Here is a 19,724-nt window from a genome sequence, read left to right on the forward strand (position 1 = left end):
TGAGGAGAATGAGAGGATGAGTTTGATGATGATATTATACTTGGAGAAGAAGGCGGTGCTAAAGGAATAGGAGATATTGGAAGTATATTATTACTTAATAATTGGTATTTTGGGGATAACTTAATAATTGGATCAGATTGATTAATAATATTAGGATCTAATACTTGAAGATTATTTTTATTAAAAGAAATTTTATTCAAATTTTTAAAATTGGATTTAATTGTATGAAATATATAAACCAGTTCACAAATAATTTCTGGTATTAATGTAATCCAAAGTTGATTCATTTCAATATTCACATTTCGAAGAATACAAACTCTAATATCAGATCCAGACATTGAATGCATTAATTTGAGTTTAATATTTAAATTATTATCAATATAAATTAAAGGAGGATAATTATTTTGATTTGGATGGCATTTTTTTGATATAGTTTTATTATTTTTCATGTAAAACTGATTAAGAATATAATTCAAAATACTTGTTTTATGATTGGATGATGAATTATATTTATTATTGGAATTTAAATAAAATGTATGACATCTTTTTTCAGAAATTGTATTTTCAATAGGATTCAAGTATAATACTGGATTGTTTATTAAAAAATTTACCATGATTCCACCAAAATAGGCTTTTGGAAATATACTTAAACTATTAATATCAAGTTTGGAATATATACCATACTTCATTTGAATACCACATTTTTCACATCTACCATCTTGAGTAATTTTAAGATTTCTATGATTACCAATACATTTACAATCAACCATATAAAATTGGAATTGAATATTTTCAAGTTCAAATAAAATAATTCTGGAAATAATTTGTGCTGTAACAATTAACATTAAATTACGAATAATTCCAATACTATTATCATCAGTACCAATATTAGTTTTTCTAGATGAATGATTTTGTAATCTAGAATATTGGGAAAGATGATGATCAAATTGTTTGTTTTTGAAATGATTTCCATTTAATATAAAACAAATACATTTACTTTCATATAAAATAAACTTAAGCTTCCAAGATTGAAATCTGATTGAAATTTTTGAAAGAAAAAATTCGAATCCACCAATATTATCATATTTTTCAAGATATTTTTCAAGTATCTTTATTTTAAAATTTCCAAGTGAAAAAAATCCAGAAAAAGAAACTTCAAAGCCTTTTTTTTGAAGAAATTGTTTTAAAATATGAACAAATATACATAATAGAGAGAATATTATTAATATTATTGAAAGAATGATTTGTAAAACACTCATTTTTCTGATTGGTTTTCCCAAATATATATTCATTCAACCAATTACATTAAAATTGCATTGACTTTAAATAATGCTTTAATTACTTGAATATAATTGATATTCTTGCATTTCAGAATCGTAAAAGCCACAGATTGATAATTATTTATTGGTATTTCCTTCAACTCTATAATATAAGAAGCTTTAAATAATTTCTTCAGCAAACTCTTTTTATAATAAATTATTTATTAAATGATAAAAACAGTTCTTAAAAAGTTTAAATAATTGATAAAACTTTTATAAAAGAAGCATAGATATAAATCACAACTTTCTATAATTGGTGAATCCTTTTTGGATCCTTTTCTTCATATATTAATCAACCAATAATGAATTTTTCTTTATTCCACACAATTTATTATTAAAAAATTAAATTACAGTAACTGGCGCCAGAGTTTTGGCGCCAATGTCAGACTTTACAAAATGGTATTTATAAAATAAAGATGAAATAGAGATTTCATCTTATCTTTAATGATTATCGGTATATTTCTATATTAAGTGGATAAGAATAAAAGAGGATTAAAGGTGAAGAGAGTTTGGTAATATTAGAATAATTATTTAGAGGACAATTTTCAGATATTAATAAGAAAAAAGTGTATTTTTTTTTTTTTTAAATTTCTAGTTATTATTTCAAAAACTCAATGGGGCTTGGTCAAAGAAAATCTAGAAAAGCAGGAAGAGCAAAAAATAGAGCTGTAGGAAAGTATGTGAAGACTAAAAGAAGAACGAAGGATTTTGATATTGGTAAGTTTTAATAGAAAGAAAAAAGGGGATGAAGTAGATTATAAAATTATTTCCCACTTTTCCTCTTTTTTTTTCCTTATTATTTTTTTCATTATTTCTTCATATTTAGTTCAAAATGATTATATAAAAGGTGTAAATTTGCCAGTGGATCTAGATTTGCCAGGAAATGGTACGTTAAAATGGATTAAACAAAATAATGAAATTTAATATAATTAATCATAATAAACTTTAGGCCAGTTTTATTGTATTACATGCGCAAGATATTTTATTGATTCACCATCTTTAATGTCTCATAATAAAAGTAAGGACCATAAAAGAATGTAAGTTTTATATTATTAAATTAAATTATGGCTATTATATGAATTTAAAGGGAATAATAATAATAATAATGAATGAGAATTCTCTTAATTATTTGGAGATATTCTTCCTTTCCAAATTTATCTAATAATTGTTGCCATAATTATATTAATTTTATATACTTATTACTCATAATTCTTTTTTTTTAGGTTAAAAAAAGTTCAGACAGAAGAAGCATGGACAGAAAATCATTCAATGCTTGCAGCTGAAATGACCAGGTAGTTAGATTTAAAATATATATTTATGTATTTATATATAATACATTTTGTATGATAACTTTGTTTTTTTTTTTTTTACTTGTTTAATATATTTTCTTTTCTCAACATTTACTATATTACTTATTACGTGTAATTTGCATGTAATTTTTGCAAACCGGTATACAAATTACATTACAATAATTTGTTTAATCATTTTCTGCATGTATTACGTCATTGTTTTTAAATGAAATATATTAATGACATGCATCCACATAAATTATTTATTTTAAATTTGGAGAAAGAATGAATATTAAAAGATAATTATGCAAATATAGATATGAAGAGCAAAACAATATGACCGTATTTCACAGAAAGTATTTGAAATGTGAGAAGGGAATTGATGAAAAAAAGATCAAAAAGAAAAAGCAAAAAAAAAAAAAAACTATTCAGATATCATCCAATCGTGAAATCATCTATAATTCATATATTGTAATGTATTCCCAACATTTATACAAAAATTAATAATTAAGTCAATCAAGAAAAAGGAATGTATAAAGTTCAAGAGAAAAAAAACAAAAATAGTGAATATTCAATGCGAAATTAACAATATTTATGCTTTGTTGTTCAATTGTTTTTTTTGAAAACTTATAAAGTCGATACTAAGCTATAAAAACACAATATCAATCCATTTCATTAATTCAAATCGAAAAAGAGAGTGGATGACAAAAATTTTTTTTTAACCAAAAAATTAATATAAAGCAATAAGAGATAGGCGGGAAGAAAATTGTCTCATGGCGGTAAAATGGGTAGGTTTGGTGAATATTAAGAATTAAATAATTGAGAAAAATATTACGAGGGAAAGGAAAAACTGAAAGAAAATAATAGTAATAAGATTTGAAAAAGATTCCAATTAGAAGATCAATTAAAGAGGATTAGACTAATAAAAGTTTATTAGACAAAATTCGGAAATTTACGGAATCTTGAACAAATAATAAGAATATCTACCAATTGTTATATTATTGAAAACAAAGATAAAAAGAAAATTAGATAAAGATGGCACCTCCATTTTGTACACCAACAGCAACTTTATTTGGAATGCTTGGTTCAACTTTGGCTACAGCTTTATCAAACTTTGGAGCAGCTTATGGTACAGCTAAAGCAGGATTAGCAATTGCATCATGTGGTGTAATGAGACCAGATTTAGTAATGAGATCAATTATTCCAGCTGTTATGGCAGGTATTCTAGGAGTTTATGGTTTAATTGTAGGAGTCATTATTTGTTCTCAAATAAGGACGGACTATTCATTATATCAGGGATATTGTCATCTTGCTGCTGGATTAATCTCTGGTTTCAGTTGTGCTGCTAGTGGTTTTACTATAGGTGTTGCAGGCGATGCAGGAATTCGTGGTACTGCTCAACAATCTAAGTTATTTGTTGCTTCAATGCTTATACTTATCTTTGGTGAAGCACTTGCAATTTATGGTATTATTGTTTCATTGGTACTCATTTCCAGCCCTTCTGCGAATAATCTTTGTGTACTTATTAAGTAATGATTAATATAACTAATCTTACTGTTATTACTATTAGTGTTTATAATCACTATTAATATTAATATCAATATTATTATTATTATTATTATTGTATTATTTTTATAATTATTTTAAAGGTATAATATACTTTCAAGAACATAAGAATAAGTTTGATTATTCAATATATTGTGATTTCATTTGAATATAAGGAATTCATACAAAAATTAGACAGAATGGATAGACGATAATAAGAATAATAATAATTAGATTAATTATTTTTATCTATATTAGGAAATTATTCAATTCATTATTAAATATTATTTTTTTTCCAATAATATTCCTATGCATTGTTTATAAAGTATCCTGTTCGAATCGATGAATACTGTTATAACAATCAAATAATCCCGATCATTATATAAAAATGTATCCACTGTAACCTAAACTCTCTATTTGCAAAAGCTTCATCCATTTTATTGACGCTGAGTTGGTAATAGTCCAAACCTCTTTTTGCATGCAATTCTCTGAGATGAATAAATGTCGTCAGGAGAAAATCTCGCAGGATGAGCTGAAAATGTGATTTCACCCTCCTTATTCACTGCCTATTAATTTTTAATATCATTAAGCATTCGTAATAGAAAAAAGAATCAAAAACTTACCGATAATGTATAAACTCTCTCTCCTTTCTCGTTCTTGTAAAACCTCAAAAACATCTTTATTTATTAATTCGTAACTTCCTAATCAAAATGCACCGTTATTCTTCGTATTTCAATGTTATTACTAAGGCGCCATATTCGTGGCGCCAAACGCATTAACTAAAATTTCACAGAACGAAAAACTTCTCGAAATGATTTAAATGATTCAAAAAAAATAGAAGATTTATGATCGTACGACTAGTTTAAAATTGTAGAGAAAATTGGGAGTAGACTTTAAGAAGATGAAATATATATAAATATCAGCATAGAAAACGAAAAATAAAATATGAATTTTGATAAATTAAAAATAAAAAAACAATTAAAAAATATCAACCTTTATGAATATAATAAATTTGATCTTTCAGTAAAAAATAATTAATCTGGGATGCAATTTTAGTTCATTTTAAGGAATATTTAATAAATAATTTGAGCAACTTTGAGGAATAATTGAATCATTACCGCTAAATTGTGGCGGTAAGATTTATCCAATAATGTACCCCCAAGAGACAAATTCTAACAAATATTAGGCAATCTTGGTTCAATATAGAAATTTTTTTTTCTATTAAGAATCGTAAGTACAATAACTTTGTTATATAATTAAACAATAATCGCTGAAAGGCAATTAGCTGTATATTGGTAGATAAAAGATGATTACTTGTGACCCAAACAGTTTATTTTTTGGATTTCTGGGAATTGCAGGATGTTTGATTTTTGCAAACTTAGGAGCAGCTTATGGAATTGCTAAATCAGGTGTTGGTATTTCATCTATGGCTGTAATGAGACCAGATTTAATTATGAGATCAATTATTCCAGCTGTTATGGCAGGTATTTTGGGTATTTATGGTTTGATTGGTTCTTTGGTCATTTTCTTCCAGATGGGAGAACCAAATTTGTACTCTGCTTACACTGCTTATGCTCAAATGAGCGCTGGTTTGGTTATTGGTCTCAGCAGTTTAGCTGCCGGTCTTGCTATTGGTATTGTTGGTGATGCTGGTGTTAGAGCTGCTGCTCAACAACCAAGACTTCTTACTGGTATGATTTTGATTTTGGTTTTCGGTGAAGCTTTGGCCATTTATGGTGTCATTATTGGTATCATTATGGGTACTACAAAGCCAACTGGCCAATTATGTGCATCATACATTTAAATCAGTTACTAAATATTTCTTTTTTTTTTTTGTGACTTGAAAAGTTCAAGGTTGGAAATTATAATTGATAGACAATAAACATATTTTAGTGAAATTGTTCATTCGAGTTTATAGTGATATGGAGAGAATTCGTCTTTTTCATTTCTTTTTCTGTTTTTGGTGTTTACTTGAATTGAAATGGTAACTTCAATGTATTCATCTGAGCCAATTATACATGTTACTATTTCTACTCTTATAACTCTATGAACCCATTAACAAATATAAAGTGATTGAAGAAAGGACAATCCATCTTTTATTCCTATTCAAAGCATTGTAAACTAATGAATAAGGTTTTTGATGATCATTTTTACTCTTAGTTATTATCTCTTTCCACCATTATACTTGAGAGGTCACAAAGATTTATATAAATGATTCAAAACAAATAATACTCCAGTTATCGTGTATGCAATTTTTTTAAAAATCTCTATGACAGCTGATATTTGTATACGCGGCAAAGTTTTTAATCATTTGCATGTAATGCCGGTATTGCATAGTATATGCACCCTTTCCACATGTAATTATTAAAAATTAATTTGGCCACGTAATATTTGCATGCATTATTAGGGGAGAGAGCACTAGTTATAGTTTATTTTAAATAAATTATTTATGACATCTCTGCATTATTTTTCTTCTATAGTTCTTCTAATTTCAGTTTTTGATTTATTGAGTTTTTCTTTGACCTGAATAGTGGGGATTTTCAAGTTAAACGAAGAATATATAAGTTTATTCAGGTAAGAATAGATGAGATATTATAGATGATTAATATACTAAATTTAAAAAAGATCTATTTCAAGAGTTAATGGGGACTTTTGTGAGCCATTTTTCAAGAATAAAGTTGAGTACTGGCTTTGAAATACCAGTTATTGAGTGATATTGATGATTTTTAATACATAAGACAAATGAATATGATTCTGTAGTATTACCAGCATTTGGAAGAAGTTTTGAAGGCCACATCTCAAAAAATAAAAAAACATCATTCGAAATTTGAATGCACCTTTCTTTTTCAGAAGAGTTTTCGTTTTCAGCATTCAAATCTTCATCAGCACCAATTCCTGCTCCGATACCGCCTGCACCAACACCAGCAGCTCCTAGTAGCCCTCCTCCAACTCCTCGTGTTGACACAAAATTACCAATACCAAACTTCCTTGATGAAAATGTTGAGTTTGTATAAGACTTATTTTTTGCTCTACTCCAAATATGAGCAGATTTTTTTGACTTCATTATTGGAGGAATTGGACAAGGCAAATCAATCTTTCGATAATTATTCGCAACTTCGTTCTTTGCAAGATAACAATCTCCAATACATATCCAAAGCCTTACATCTCCACAATTTTCTGGACTACATGTGAATCTTCTTAATAATGGTAGACAATTGTTATTTTCCTCATCCATAATACAAGAAAACATAAATACATTGTATGGTTCAAGTGAATCAGGAGAAGTTTTAGTAAATATATAAACAGATTTCTCATTGGATGATTCTTGTGTAATATAACTGTGATAATTATCAACAATCTCTTGGCATCCATCAGATAAAACTCTCTTCCAATACTCTAATTTAACATTAAAAGGTATTAAATTATTTGTTGCACCTGGGTCTAACTTAGATATAAATTCATTTAATAAATTAATAGTTCTTCTACAATCTGGTTCTAAAGTAATATTTGAGAGTCTTCTCAAAAAATCTCTATTAACTGCAGCCTTGAATGATGGGTCTAAGTTATTTAAGTCACCAGTTTCACGTCTTGGAGCATTAACTACTTTTGAATGCGTGCCTTTGAAATATTTATCCAAAGCATGCCTTCTTGAAATTATAGAGGCATTTCCTCTTGGCTTATGCATTATTAATAGCTCTTCAACTTCATCTTCTATATCAACTTCTGGTAATGGGGCTGGTCCCATAACTCCAACAGGTATTGAGGTCTTATGCTTTTTAATATTCAATCTTCGTGATTTTGGTTCTTGAACTATTACATCAAAAGGTAAATAACTTCTTGCTTCTGACATTGTATTCCCATTCCCAAACTTTACTCCCATCTTCACACTATTTAAATATAGTCTTGCATATTGACGTCCAACAGGAAGAGATGGAGATATATATTCAATCATTGTATCGTTAATTCTTCCTTGACACAAGTGATCTCCAAATTTTATACCAACTACAGTATCCTGCGGAAGAGGAGATAATAGTGAAATATAGCAAGCCTGCTGTCTATTTGAAGCTAAAATACTTGTATAAGTATCTACCAACACGTATTTATCGCACATATCTGGAATTGCTATTCCATCTTCATTTTTAATCATCTTATTTATCTCATTTTGTCTTTCATTAGATGGATCATATGACAACCATAATAAGCTTGAATCTCTTCTAAATGGACTTTCAGATGCTATAACACTATTTACCAAATTTGTTCCCAGAAGACTTCCTTTTCTCAAATTATTGTACTTTTTTAACTCTGGCGCGCCTACTGCCCCCTCCCTGCATGCATTTCCAAGTTCTTTGTTTAGCTTAGTTTCATATTCATCAATAATTTTACAGCATTTAGTGGATAAAGCTGAGCTTGATGGCATTATATGTCAAAATTATGAAATTTTATTATTTTTTAAAGATTATTCAGATGAGTAATTTCTTTTATTTATTCATTAATTTTTTTTTTTTTTGGGTCTTTTAAAGTGTGTGTTAGGTAAATATTATTTGTTAATAGTTATTATGGTACTATTTAAGCTTCACACGTATTCAACAATAAATCAAATTTGAGTTATTAAAAAAAGTAATTTCTTTATTTAAGTTTAAAATGAATATAAGAAAATATGAAAAAAATATTTTAACTTGAATTTCATATTTTTGATTAATGACCATATTAATAAAATTTAAAATAGTTATGAACAATTTAATGTTAAAATATGCTCATTAGATGACTCTTCCAAATCTTTAATTAGTAATGACTCTAATTCGTCTTGACGTATTTTTTCAATGCATTTTTCTTTTTCTTCTTTTGAAAGAGGACATACTTGGCAATATTCGATTACATTACAAAACTTACATTTCCATGCTTCTGACATTCTAACAAATTCAGCTTCTCTAGCGCCAAGCCACCAGCCTAATAAGTAATCTAGTTCAAGCTCAATAGTCTGTTCTGAAGACTTATACCATTTTGTAGCGAAAGTTTTGCCTTGGCAATCGTATTCAACTTTCATTTCTGACTGAATATCTGGAAGTTTTGAAAAGCTAAGTAACATGTTAAAACCAATTTCAACGGCGTTTTCAAACTCCTTTAGGACACTTTTCCCGTCAGTATCAACTACAGATTCTGTCTCAGAATGTGTTTCTGTTTGAATTTGGTCTTGGTTTGTATCACAAATATCATTTTTTTCTTTGCAAGACTGCTTTCTTTTTGCATCTTCCAATTCTTGAAATATTGAAAAAGAAATTAATGGGTCTAGTCCATGAAACTCGAAAATGCTATTTAGGAAACTGCAACCAGAGCAACAGTTTGACAAATCTATGGTTGAAGAAGAATTCAAATATTTTTTAATTGCATTGGAATCAATTAAATTAGGATGGCAAGATTTCCAGATTTTTCCAAAATTAACCATTTCACCCAATATCTTTCTATACAATCCAAGCTGTAGAACTGTAGTCTTTTGCTGAACATTACTTGGAAGAGTTGTATTTCTTCTAGTTTTTGTATCTGATATCAAAATAATAAACTTGTTAATGTTATTTGATGAATATTTTACATTATTAGTTTCCCCAATTCCATTTAATTTTGGTTTTAATTGCAATGAATCAATTATTCCCCTTAACATTATTCCTTTGTAAAATCCAATTATTGGAAGCTCACGAATATATCCTCTTTCAATTAACCCATCCAATAGATTTACTATACTTAAAATTTCAATTGACATTTTCTCGTATTCATTCTCTACCATTACACTAAGAACTTGGTGATCTTCTAGCTCTAATTCTTCATGGTGTTTAATACCTTCTTCAATAGCTTTACTTGTAATTTTAATATTATTTTCGAGACAAATTTCTAAGCTTTTTTCGCACCACATTTGTCTTGAAAATGTAGTCACTCCTAATGCTGGCTTACTCTTAAATTTGTTTATTGGTGCAATAACTTCCAGTAATTCCTCATAACTTGAACTATCTTTTTTCTCATCATCGTCATCCTCACTTTTTTTCCTTCTTTTTATTCTAAATGATGAAATACTCATTATTTATGATTATTTTTTTCCCCCACATGCAATTTCTTTATTTTATTAATACCGGTATAGGAATGTGTGCTATTGTTTTTGATAATGAAAAATTACATGCAATTTCATGTGGACAAATTATTTCTTTTAATAAATAAAATAATTAGATAAGAGAAATAAAGAAGAATTATTTCAGTATTTGTTTTATTTATTATTATGATTAAAAGAAAAAGAAGAATGAATTCAAAATTTTACTTAAGATTTTAGTTTCTTCTCATAAATTGAATTAAAATGAAAATTTTAGTTTTTTTAATGCCAAAATAAGATAAGCTCATTAAAAAGTTAATAGTTTTTTGTTGCCTTTGTAACTTAATACCTTTTGAAACTTTTCCAACGCGCTCTCCCCCATTGTAAATAGCCCCCCACATATTAATTTTTATTTTCACCCGGCCAAGTAACTAAAAAAGTAATTTTGACAATAAGCCACAAAAGAAAATTTTAAGAATGTCAAATTTTACAATTGACTTAGTAAATAAAATTGAGGAATATATTGGAGATTTCAGAAAAAAATTTGAAGATCAAGTTGATGATGTATGTTTCATTCCTCCCCTTTCCAAAACTAGTTTTGATAATATTTGATTTAATACTTAATCTATAATTCATCCCATTGAATGCTGATTATTACGTATAAAATTGCTAAACTTTTTTTTTAATTAGATCACATTTTCTACTCTAAATGACCAGAAAAAAGCTTTTGAATGCTCTTCAAATTGTATTTCAAAATACTTAAAAAATTCAGACAAAAAAAAATCATTAGAAAATATTCAAGATTGTCTAAAGGTATGTTAATAAACTAATAATAATAGCAAAATCTAATAAAAATGATTATACTTTTTTTATATTGGATTTTCTTTCTTTGTTTGGTTTTCCATTATAATGCAGAAATGCCAAGATCCTCTTGAAACTTTTCAAAATAAAGTTAATCAAGAATTAAATATTATTAACGAAAATGTGATGAATTGCCACCAACTGTGCTTCAATAAATTCGAAAATCTATTTAAGGTAAGCTAATAATTATTAAGGCAAAATTTATTTAACTTTATATCTACTTGCAACAAAATGACAATCTTTTTTGTTACAATTTCTTCTCCTTATTTTATAAATAATCTATATACAAACAGAAACCTAAAGATCTTCTAAATAGTTTAAATAAAGACCATGACTTGATTAAGTGCTATGCTCAGTGTTTCACTGATAATTATCCAACTTTGACTGAAACAAAGGATCGTCTTATTAATAAAAAATAAAGATAATTTTTAAATTATAATAGATTTATAATAAGTTTTATTATTCATTACTACCCCACATATAATTGGAGAAAATTCACATGCACACGTACTTTTTTTAAAACTTTAGCAAAATCTACTCTGTAATCATATTACTTTTTAGTAAAAAATATATAAATAATCAATTCTTACATCTAATTATATTCAATACTATCAATAATTTACCAATCATTCCTTTTGTATTAATTAATTTCATATCCCATAATCATAATTACTTTTTTTTAATTTTTCCACTTTATTCCTCCCCTCTCTAATTGACTTCCCGCCTAAACTGCCATAAAAAAAAAAAAAGAATGCATGCAGCATTAGGCATGATGTTTTCAAAAATTATATAATAAAACAAAATTAATAAATAAAATGTTAATAACTCAAATAAGTTAGGAAGTCGATTTAATTAATAAAGTATCCAAATGAGTGAGTTTGTATTAGTAGGTAGCAGTCTATTTGAGGAGAAGTTGATGGAATTTTTTAACGAAGGGGTAAGATGTAAGAAAATTAATAAAATGAATGCATTAATCATGAAAATACAAAAACATGAATTTGATTTGAGCGGCAAATTTCAAGAAAGTGATTCAAATGGGAAAGAATTACTAGTCCCAAAATGTGAAATAGAACAAAAAATAGAAATACCATTGGACCAAATATTGGTAACAGAAAGAAATTCTTTTGGAGTTGTTTCAACAGGAGAACTCTTTGAAAATATTTGTCAGTTTCTGAGATCTGATGATAAAATTAGAGATTACAAAGATGATTTTAGAATTATATTAATTAATGGGGCATACTTTTCAAAGTACTTAAGGTAATGTTTAACTTAATCATCAAATTTCAAATCATAACAAATAAAAATACAAATTTCAGTCTTATAATTAAATATTTACCTACAAGAATTGATCATAATCAAATCATTCTATTTGAATTATTTAAACAAGTATACGAAGATATACTCTGTTTAATTTCTTGTATTCCAAACAATATAGTTAAGGAAACAGAAATTAACAAACTTAGTGAGTTGAATTTCAAAATAATGATTCAAAAGAATATAGAAAAAGATTCAAAAATATTAAAAGTATTCAATTATTCCTCTATTTCATACGATCCCAAGTCAAGTATATGCCAATCTACGAGATACTCCCCTTATCAATACAAGGATATTATCTTCAAGATGAATTCATTGACATTGTCATCCAGTTCTCACGAAACCATAAGCTTATTTATGGAGAATCAATTAACTTGTGTTAAAATAGTAAGTCTTAAACTTAAACAAAAATATCACACATTAACTTCTGTTTCCCTTTTCTAAGACTATTACGTCAAAGACAATTAACATCATACCCATTAGACAAAAATTTAAAGATATAACTTCAATTTTAACTGTACCATCATTGTATCTATTTAATATGCAAAATAATCATAATTTGTTAATTAATTGGTCTCCAGAGCAATCATCCACAAAAATCAATCGTGTTCTTTACACATCATTACTTGTAAGTTTTTTTTTTGAAATATTTGCCATATCTAAATAATTGTCCGTGAAACATTTTAAAATTTTAAACAAATTTCAGAATGTTGTTATCCAGATCATTGGCGCCATTGGAGTTCAAGTCAGCGATGCCATTACATTGAAATCAAAGATTGAAATTAATGATTATTTTCATTAATGCGGAAAGCAATAATATTAATAATGATAAAATTTCCCATTTCAATTAACTAAATCACAATTACGTAAGAAAGTTTTGTTCTGAATTGTTTTCTAATTGAAAATTTGTGAAATAAAGAATCACAATATAAATATATAAACACTTCAGAAGATACATAAGTACACTAATATTACAGCTTCTTTTGTTTAAATTTATAACTTTAAATCCAACGCCAACTGATTAAACATAAATAATTATTTAGAATATTCATCAAGAAATCTGAATGCATTTGGATGAGCATGCGAGAAATATTGTCACTTTTCTATCTTCAGTCAATTTTATTGCCACATTAAGAGCCAACCCTACAGCTTCAAAAATGAAGTAAAATGTAACATTAAAAATCTCGGAATTCTCAAGAAATATTCAACCATCCATTATTATATTAATTGAATTCTTACTATTACATGCAACCCTGTTTTTGGCGCCCAAATGGTCATAATTTTCCAATTATGGCGCAAAATTAGTTGTATGTAATAAATATTTGAAAGTAAAAAAAAATATGCTCATTCATAATCACATAACTTTGGAGCATCCAATTCAGATTCAATTGGATTAGTTTTAGTTAAATATGAATTTGTCATTTTATTCAGTATCTACTAACTTTCTGCTTTAACCATACATTAACTTTAAAAAGTCACATTTTTTTTATCTTGTACATTCATAATGAAAAAAATTAAAAAATTTTTCATTACGAATCCCAAATTATGTTATCTCCCATTATTTTATTCAGTTATACCAATTTCCTCTAAGAATCACCACCATCCGTAAGTTCTTTAAGAAGTTCAGAATCATATTGGGTCCCATCATCATCGCCATTATCTTCATCATCTTCATCATCATCTTCACCATCATCTCCATCTCCCTGATTAGTTTCTTCATCAGTTTGTTCGAGCTCAGGATGTAATCTACAAGCCATTAACTTTACTTGGGGTAATGCATATTCAAGGTTCAATTCAATAATTCTTTCTAATATCTCTAAAAGGCATTCTTCTAGAACACTCAGCTTACCCTCATAGATTTCACTTTTCAATTTCAGAGATGAAGCGCGCACTTCAAACCTTTTCACTTCACGTCCAGAATTTGTACCATCTCCAGTTTTTTGACTAAGTTCAAGTAATCTCTCTTGAGTTTGCGACAACTTTTCTAAGTTAGAGCTAAGCAATGATTTTAAAGCCGATACTGTGACACCAAATTGTTCCAGAATTTGAATTAACTCTTCTTCGGGTACGATTCCAATTGAGGATAAGATTCCTTTGCAGTGACGTCGAGAAGAATCTATCTCTTCAGAAATAAGAGTAGGAGTAGGAGTAATGACCTTTCCATTATAGACAGGTACTTTATCTGGATCAGGTCTTGCACTTGATTCAGAATTTCCCAATAAACTGGAGCTTGTAGAATCAAGACTTGAAGTGGAGCCTGAACTTTTGGACTCAAGCGTAGAACTGTCCAAAGACTGACCCCCAACAGCGCCAAGAGTTGATTCATCAAGTGATGTCACACCCGTTCTACTTCTTCCTCTCTTAGAACGTCTTTTAGGGCATTTTTCTCTTTGAGATGAATCTTCGTCACTGGAGCTTCCTGCTTCTTGTTGAGAATCTTTATGTCCTGTTTCCAAATCAGATTGTGATCTCCTAGCTCTACGATGTTTCTTGGATGTATGCGCTTCTTCTTCCTCCTCTTCAATTCTTGCAATCTTTTTCAAACATTTTTTTAGTTTGTGGATTTTCCTTTTAGCTAAGTAGATGGAAGTTTCAACATCTCTGATTTTTTCCTCTAATTTTTGGCATAGTTTATTCAGTTTAGGGTTTTTTCTAGCTTCCGGATTTTCACAACCTAATGCCACAAACCTCTTCAACAAGACTTCTAGTCTTTTTTCCAACATTTTCAGAATTTTCACCCAATTATTAATATACCCTTCAATATATCTGAGTGAAGAGGCTTTATTTTGTTCAAAAGACAGGGTAGTTTTACCTGGATTGGTGACGGAATTAATGAGGTCTCTACAGAAAAGTGTGACGGAAGGTATGGCAGCAGAAGAAACTGCATCTCTAATTTCACCATCAGAATTAGAATCAGAATCAGAATCAGAATCAGAATCCGAATCAGAACCAGAAGAGTCGATAGACATCCCGTATCTCCCTCTTCCTGGCTGATTGCCTTTGTCTCCTTTATCGTCACCGCTTCCACTTCCACTTCCTCCATAGGCTCCTGATTCGCCACTTCCTCCTTCTCCTCCTCCAGATGCACCACCAGATGTACCACCAGATGCACCACCAGATGCACCACCAGATGATCCTCCAGATGAACGGCCCTCACCTGAACCTCCTTTATCTCCTGTTTCACCGCTGCAACCTGGTTCTGTAGATTCAAGAGAACGTCGGCCGCCTGAAAATCTATCTCTACTCCTAGATCTGCTCCTAGATTTAGAACGAGCTCTAGTTGCACCGGATTTGGTTTTGGGTTGAGAAGCTCTGGTAAGTGGTGATGATTTCGGTCCTGCTCCTAATCCTGTAGAAGATTTTGTTGTTCCTGATCCCGAACGTTTAGTTAAACCCCCCCCAGCCGATGGTTTTGATGACCCTGATAAAAACGCTCTTGATAAACCTGATGGTGTCGGTTTTGTTAACCCTGTTGCCGATACTCTTGATGCTGTTGTTGCTCCCTTTGTTGGGGATCCTATTGCTGCTCCAGCTCCCAGTGGTCTTGATAGTCTAGATGATGCTGGCGGCTTTGGCGTTACTCCAGATCCTAATGGTTTTACTCCTGCCCCAGGCCCCAATGGTTTTGATGATCTAGATGGCCCTGATGGCTTTGACGTTACTCCAGATCCCAATGGTTTTACTCCAGCCCCAGGCCCCAATGGCTTTGATGATCTAGATGGCCCTGATGGCTTTGGTGCTACTCCAGATCCTAGTGGTCTTACTCCTGCCGCAGGCCCCAGAGGTTTCGATGGTCTAGCTGTTGATGACGGCTTTGTTGTTACTCCAGGTAGTGTTGGCTTTGGAGCAGGCTTTGTAGTAGGCTTTGGAGCAGGCTTTGGAGGAGACTTTGTAGTAGGATTTGGAGGAGACTTTGTAGTAGGATTTGGAGGAGACTTTGTAGTAGGATTTGGGCTAGATGTAGGTGACTTGGATTCAGGAACTCCTGCTTCCGAATTTGATGTCAAACGTGGAGATGGTATTCCCTCTTGAGATGATCCACCGCATGGAGATTGTACTTCTGATTGCTCCTCTTTTGGTGTAGGCGAACCTGTAGATGGAGCTTCTGTAGTTCCAGATTCATTTTGCTTAGGTTGAGTATTTCTTTTCGAAGGCCCTTGCACAGCTCCTGATACAATTCTTGAAGATGAAGAAGTGCTCTGCCCTGATGGTCTTGGTATAGTAGCCTTAGGTTTAGTACCAGATCCTGAAGTAGTTGAACTTCCTACAGTTGAAGGTCTTGATCCTACTCTAGCGGTAGCTGATTTACTATTACCACCTTCTCCAGTCTTATTTTTGGGGTCCTGAGAATTTCTGGGGAGAGTCTTAAGTTTTACCAAAGAAACTTCACTAATGGTTTGATAATAGTTAGAACCATAACTAACTGGATAAATTAGTGAAGTATATAAGGTAAATAAATAAAAAATAGCCAGAAATAAATATCTCATATTTGATAAATATTATTGTCTCTATTTCCGATTTTATAAATGTGGAAGAATCCAAGTTATTTACAGTTTAGTAAATGAAAGATGTACTAAAACTGATAATTTTTGGATAGGAAAATTTAGTCAAATTATATTGACTTTTGAAAATTATTTTTCTGGCAAAATGAATAGAATGTTATACTTAACAATTTAAAATATCTTATTATCTTTTTCTAGCCTTTTCTAGGGGGGGCACCCAAGAGACTGTACATTTGTATGAATGAACTATATCGCGATATTCTTCTGATTAAATTATAAACTTAGTACTCGTAAACATCTACGTTTCAAAGCTATGATTACTTAGGATCCCAGCCTCCTTTCAATACAAATACCAGATTAATACCTAATTTCCATCAGAGAAATCTCCTAAATAATATTCTAGACTATCATACTAGTGCTATTTCAGTCTATTATATTAACTCAGGTACCTGTTTTCAAAATTTGAAATTATTTTAAGGTTTGAAGCTCCTAAATCCAACCATTATCAGAGACCACCCCCATTTAATATATCTTTTCTAATTCGTAATAATAATATTGAGAAAAAAAAAGATGCGGTGAATTTCTGAGCAAGTAACTGAGACAGGTTTTATTCTTGGAAAAAATAGTAGGCGCTAAAAAAATTACTAAATGCGGGAAAATAATTAAAATTAAAAAAAAAACGAACAAAAACAAAATAATAAAAACAATGAGTGAGTATATAAAACTTGTTTTAATTAGGAAAAGGGATAAAATTTACTTTGTTTTTAAGACTTTTTTTATTTAGTTGAATTTCAACTTATTTTTTTTACTAGTATAATATAAATATATAAATAGTAATTCCGGTATAGCTGTTCCCGCCTGAACCGGAATTTAAAATTAATTTGTTGATGAGGGGCTCATTTTTTTTTTTTTTTTTGCATGCGTTAAGAAAGAATAAATTAATAAAGCCAACAAATGTAAATGAGAAAAGATAGAAATTTGAGGAATAGTCAACGAAAGGCTGTATTGATATACTGAAATGACAAATAAAAAGTACGTAGGTAAAATTTAATAAATGATTGAAGAGAAAGAATTAGAAAAAAGAATGAGTTCAGGGAGTTACTCTGAATTTGAGCCGAGCTCGAATGAAGGATTTTTCCAAGATGAAACGGAAAGCAATAAGAGTAAAATGATTTGGTCAGAAATAGGACATATTGTTCACTCTAATAGAAAACCCCAGTACAGCTTATCTTCCATTTTAAGAAGGACAAATCTGTTTGATGAGCAAGAATTAAACCAATATGAGGAGCCACTTATGGATAATGAGAACAATGTAGACATAACATTAAGAGAAATTGGTGAACCTGGCAAATTAGATGATTATTATATGGCAAGAAAATCAAAAACTCTAGAGTTATTACAAGTTACTGATATAATTAAAAATGTACACAAAGAGGAGGTAAAAATATATCTGGATGAAATTGCAGTATTAAGATCACAAATTCTGCAGATGTCTAAGAATAAGATGAATGAAATTGCAGAACATGATATTATGGAGGAGAAAGAAAGTTTGAGAGAAGTAGAAGAAAGAATTAATATTAAAGAAGAAGAGGTAAAGTTTGAGGAGAAAGGAATAAATACAAATACAAATATAGAATTGAATTTACAAGTATTAGATTCAATTCAGATTTTACTTAGTAAAACTAATAATGAGCTTGTAGGCTCTTTGGTACACAAAATTGAACTTTTCCCTGAGGTTTTACCAGATACTACAATGCAAAGTGCAGATTATGAACAATTACTAATAGAGAAAAATAACTATATTCAAAGACTTGAAGATTTAAACATTGAAATTCAAAGACAATTAGATTTGAGAAATGAGCAGTTTTCATCAGTAAGTCTTGAGCTTGTCAAACAAAAAAGTCTTTTTGCAAAAGAATCAGAGAATTTAAAAAAGAGTCAACAAACAGTAATTGAAATGGAAAATCAGATGAAACAGCTTTTAGAAAAAGTATCCGAAAATGAAAATTATCATTTAGAGCAACAAGAATTATTTAATACTAATAATTCCATTCTAAATGAAGTAGTTCAGAAACTGGAATTTGAAAAAAAAAGCTTAAATGACTTTTTACAAGATCTATTAAATTTCATTGGATATCATATTGAAAGTGAATCTATTCTTGAGTCAAACTTTTCTGATCTTTTAGAAAATTATTCCAAAGACTCACTGATTTGGGAAAGCTATCCAAATTTAATTGAATTTATTATTATTATTGATAAAGTCTTCCAGCCTCTAAAAGAACTCTTGTGGAATAAAAAAAATACTTTTTTAATGGATTCAGAAACTCAAACAAATCCTCAAAATAAAACTAAACCCAAATTAAATGTTGAAAGAATTTCCAATATTTTCATCCAGTCAATAAGCAATCTCCAAAACCAAAACTATTATGAAGACATTCCTATTACAAGCAATTATATTTTAGAAAATGTTCACAAGAAAGATTTTCTTAATAAAACTAATAACGAAAGAAATATTGACTTTGTAAGCAGTGTATCAGCTACAAGACTTAGAAACGAAATCAATATTTTAAAGAATCAGCTGGATGCCTCCAAACAAAAACTTAAACTCAAAGATCTTGAAAATAAGAAACTTTCAGAGGAAATCTCATACTTGAAGAACAAAATTATTAGAAATAAAACTTATAATACTTCTTTATCAAATCAAAATTTTGATCATAGTTATAACGAAAATTATAAATTAATTAACAATTTAAAGCTTAACAAACTATCTAGATCTAAAAACTATTATTCAACCTTGAATCATAATAATTATTCCGATGAA

General features: G+C 29.2%; 8 protein-coding genes across 8 annotated transcripts; 5 read left to right on the forward strand and 3 right to left on the reverse strand.

Moving 5' to 3' along the window:
* The first annotated feature begins 3,643 nt into the window (after nt 1–3,643).
* On the forward strand, nt 3,644–4,141 carry Chro.10063 (vacuolar ATP synthase 16 kDa proteolipid subunit (V-ATPase 16 kDa proteolipid subunit)). The annotated part of the gene is made up of 1 exon (XM_662098.1): nt 3,644–4,141. One exon carries the CDS (start codon nt 3,644–3,646, stop codon nt 4,139–4,141), a length of 498 nt encoding a protein of 165 aa, XP_667190.1.
* Nucleotides 4,142–5,459: 1,318 nt separating this feature from the next.
* Nucleotides 5,460–5,957, forward strand: Chro.10062 (vacuolar ATP synthetase). The annotated part of the gene is made up of 1 exon (XM_662099.1): nt 5,460–5,957. One exon carries the CDS (start codon nt 5,460–5,462, stop codon nt 5,955–5,957), a length of 498 nt encoding a protein of 165 aa, XP_667191.1.
* Nucleotides 5,958–6,785: 828 nt separating this feature from the next.
* On the reverse strand, nt 6,786–8,570 carry Chro.10061 (hypothetical protein). The annotated part of the gene is made up of 1 exon (XM_662100.1): nt 6,786–8,570. The coding sequence occupies one exon, from the start codon at nt 8,568–8,570 to the stop codon at nt 6,786–6,788; it is 1,785 nt and encodes a 594-aa protein (XP_667192.1).
* Nucleotides 8,571–8,879: 309 nt separating this feature from the next.
* Nucleotides 8,880–10,220, reverse strand: Chro.10060 (hypothetical protein). The annotated part of the gene is made up of 1 exon (XM_662101.1): nt 8,880–10,220. One exon carries the CDS (start codon nt 10,218–10,220, stop codon nt 8,880–8,882), a length of 1,341 nt encoding a protein of 446 aa, XP_667193.1.
* Nucleotides 10,221–11,955: 1,735 nt separating this feature from the next.
* Nucleotides 11,956–12,348, forward strand: Chro.10059 (hypothetical protein). The annotated part of the gene is made up of 1 exon (XM_662102.1): nt 11,956–12,348. One exon carries the CDS (start codon nt 11,956–11,958, stop codon nt 12,346–12,348), a length of 393 nt encoding a protein of 130 aa, XP_667194.1.
* Nucleotides 12,348–12,845, forward strand: Chro.10058 (hypothetical protein). The annotated part of the gene is made up of 1 exon (XM_662103.1): nt 12,348–12,845. One exon carries the CDS (start codon nt 12,348–12,350, stop codon nt 12,843–12,845), a length of 498 nt encoding a protein of 165 aa, XP_667195.1.
* Nucleotides 12,846–13,987: 1,142 nt separating this feature from the next.
* Nucleotides 13,988–16,888, reverse strand: Chro.10057 (hypothetical protein). Its single annotated transcript, XM_662104.1, has 1 exon — nt 13,988–16,888. The coding sequence occupies one exon, from the start codon at nt 16,886–16,888 to the stop codon at nt 13,988–13,990; it is 2,901 nt and encodes a 966-aa protein (XP_667196.1).
* A 1,069-nt stretch (nt 16,889–17,957) lies between these two features.
* On the forward strand, nt 17,958–19,724 carry Chro.10056 (hypothetical protein; the record flags this gene model as incomplete). Its single annotated transcript, XM_662105.1, has 1 exon — nt 17,958–19,724. A coding segment is annotated over one exon (1,767 nt), but the record flags the coding sequence as incomplete, so codon positions are not given.

The sequence above is a fragment of the Cryptosporidium hominis genome (assembly GCF_000006425.1).
Source record: "Cryptosporidium hominis TU502 chromosome 1 CHRO011019, whole genome shotgun sequence".
Taxonomy (NCBI): Eukaryota; Apicomplexa; class Conoidasida; order Eucoccidiorida; family Cryptosporidiidae; genus Cryptosporidium; species Cryptosporidium hominis.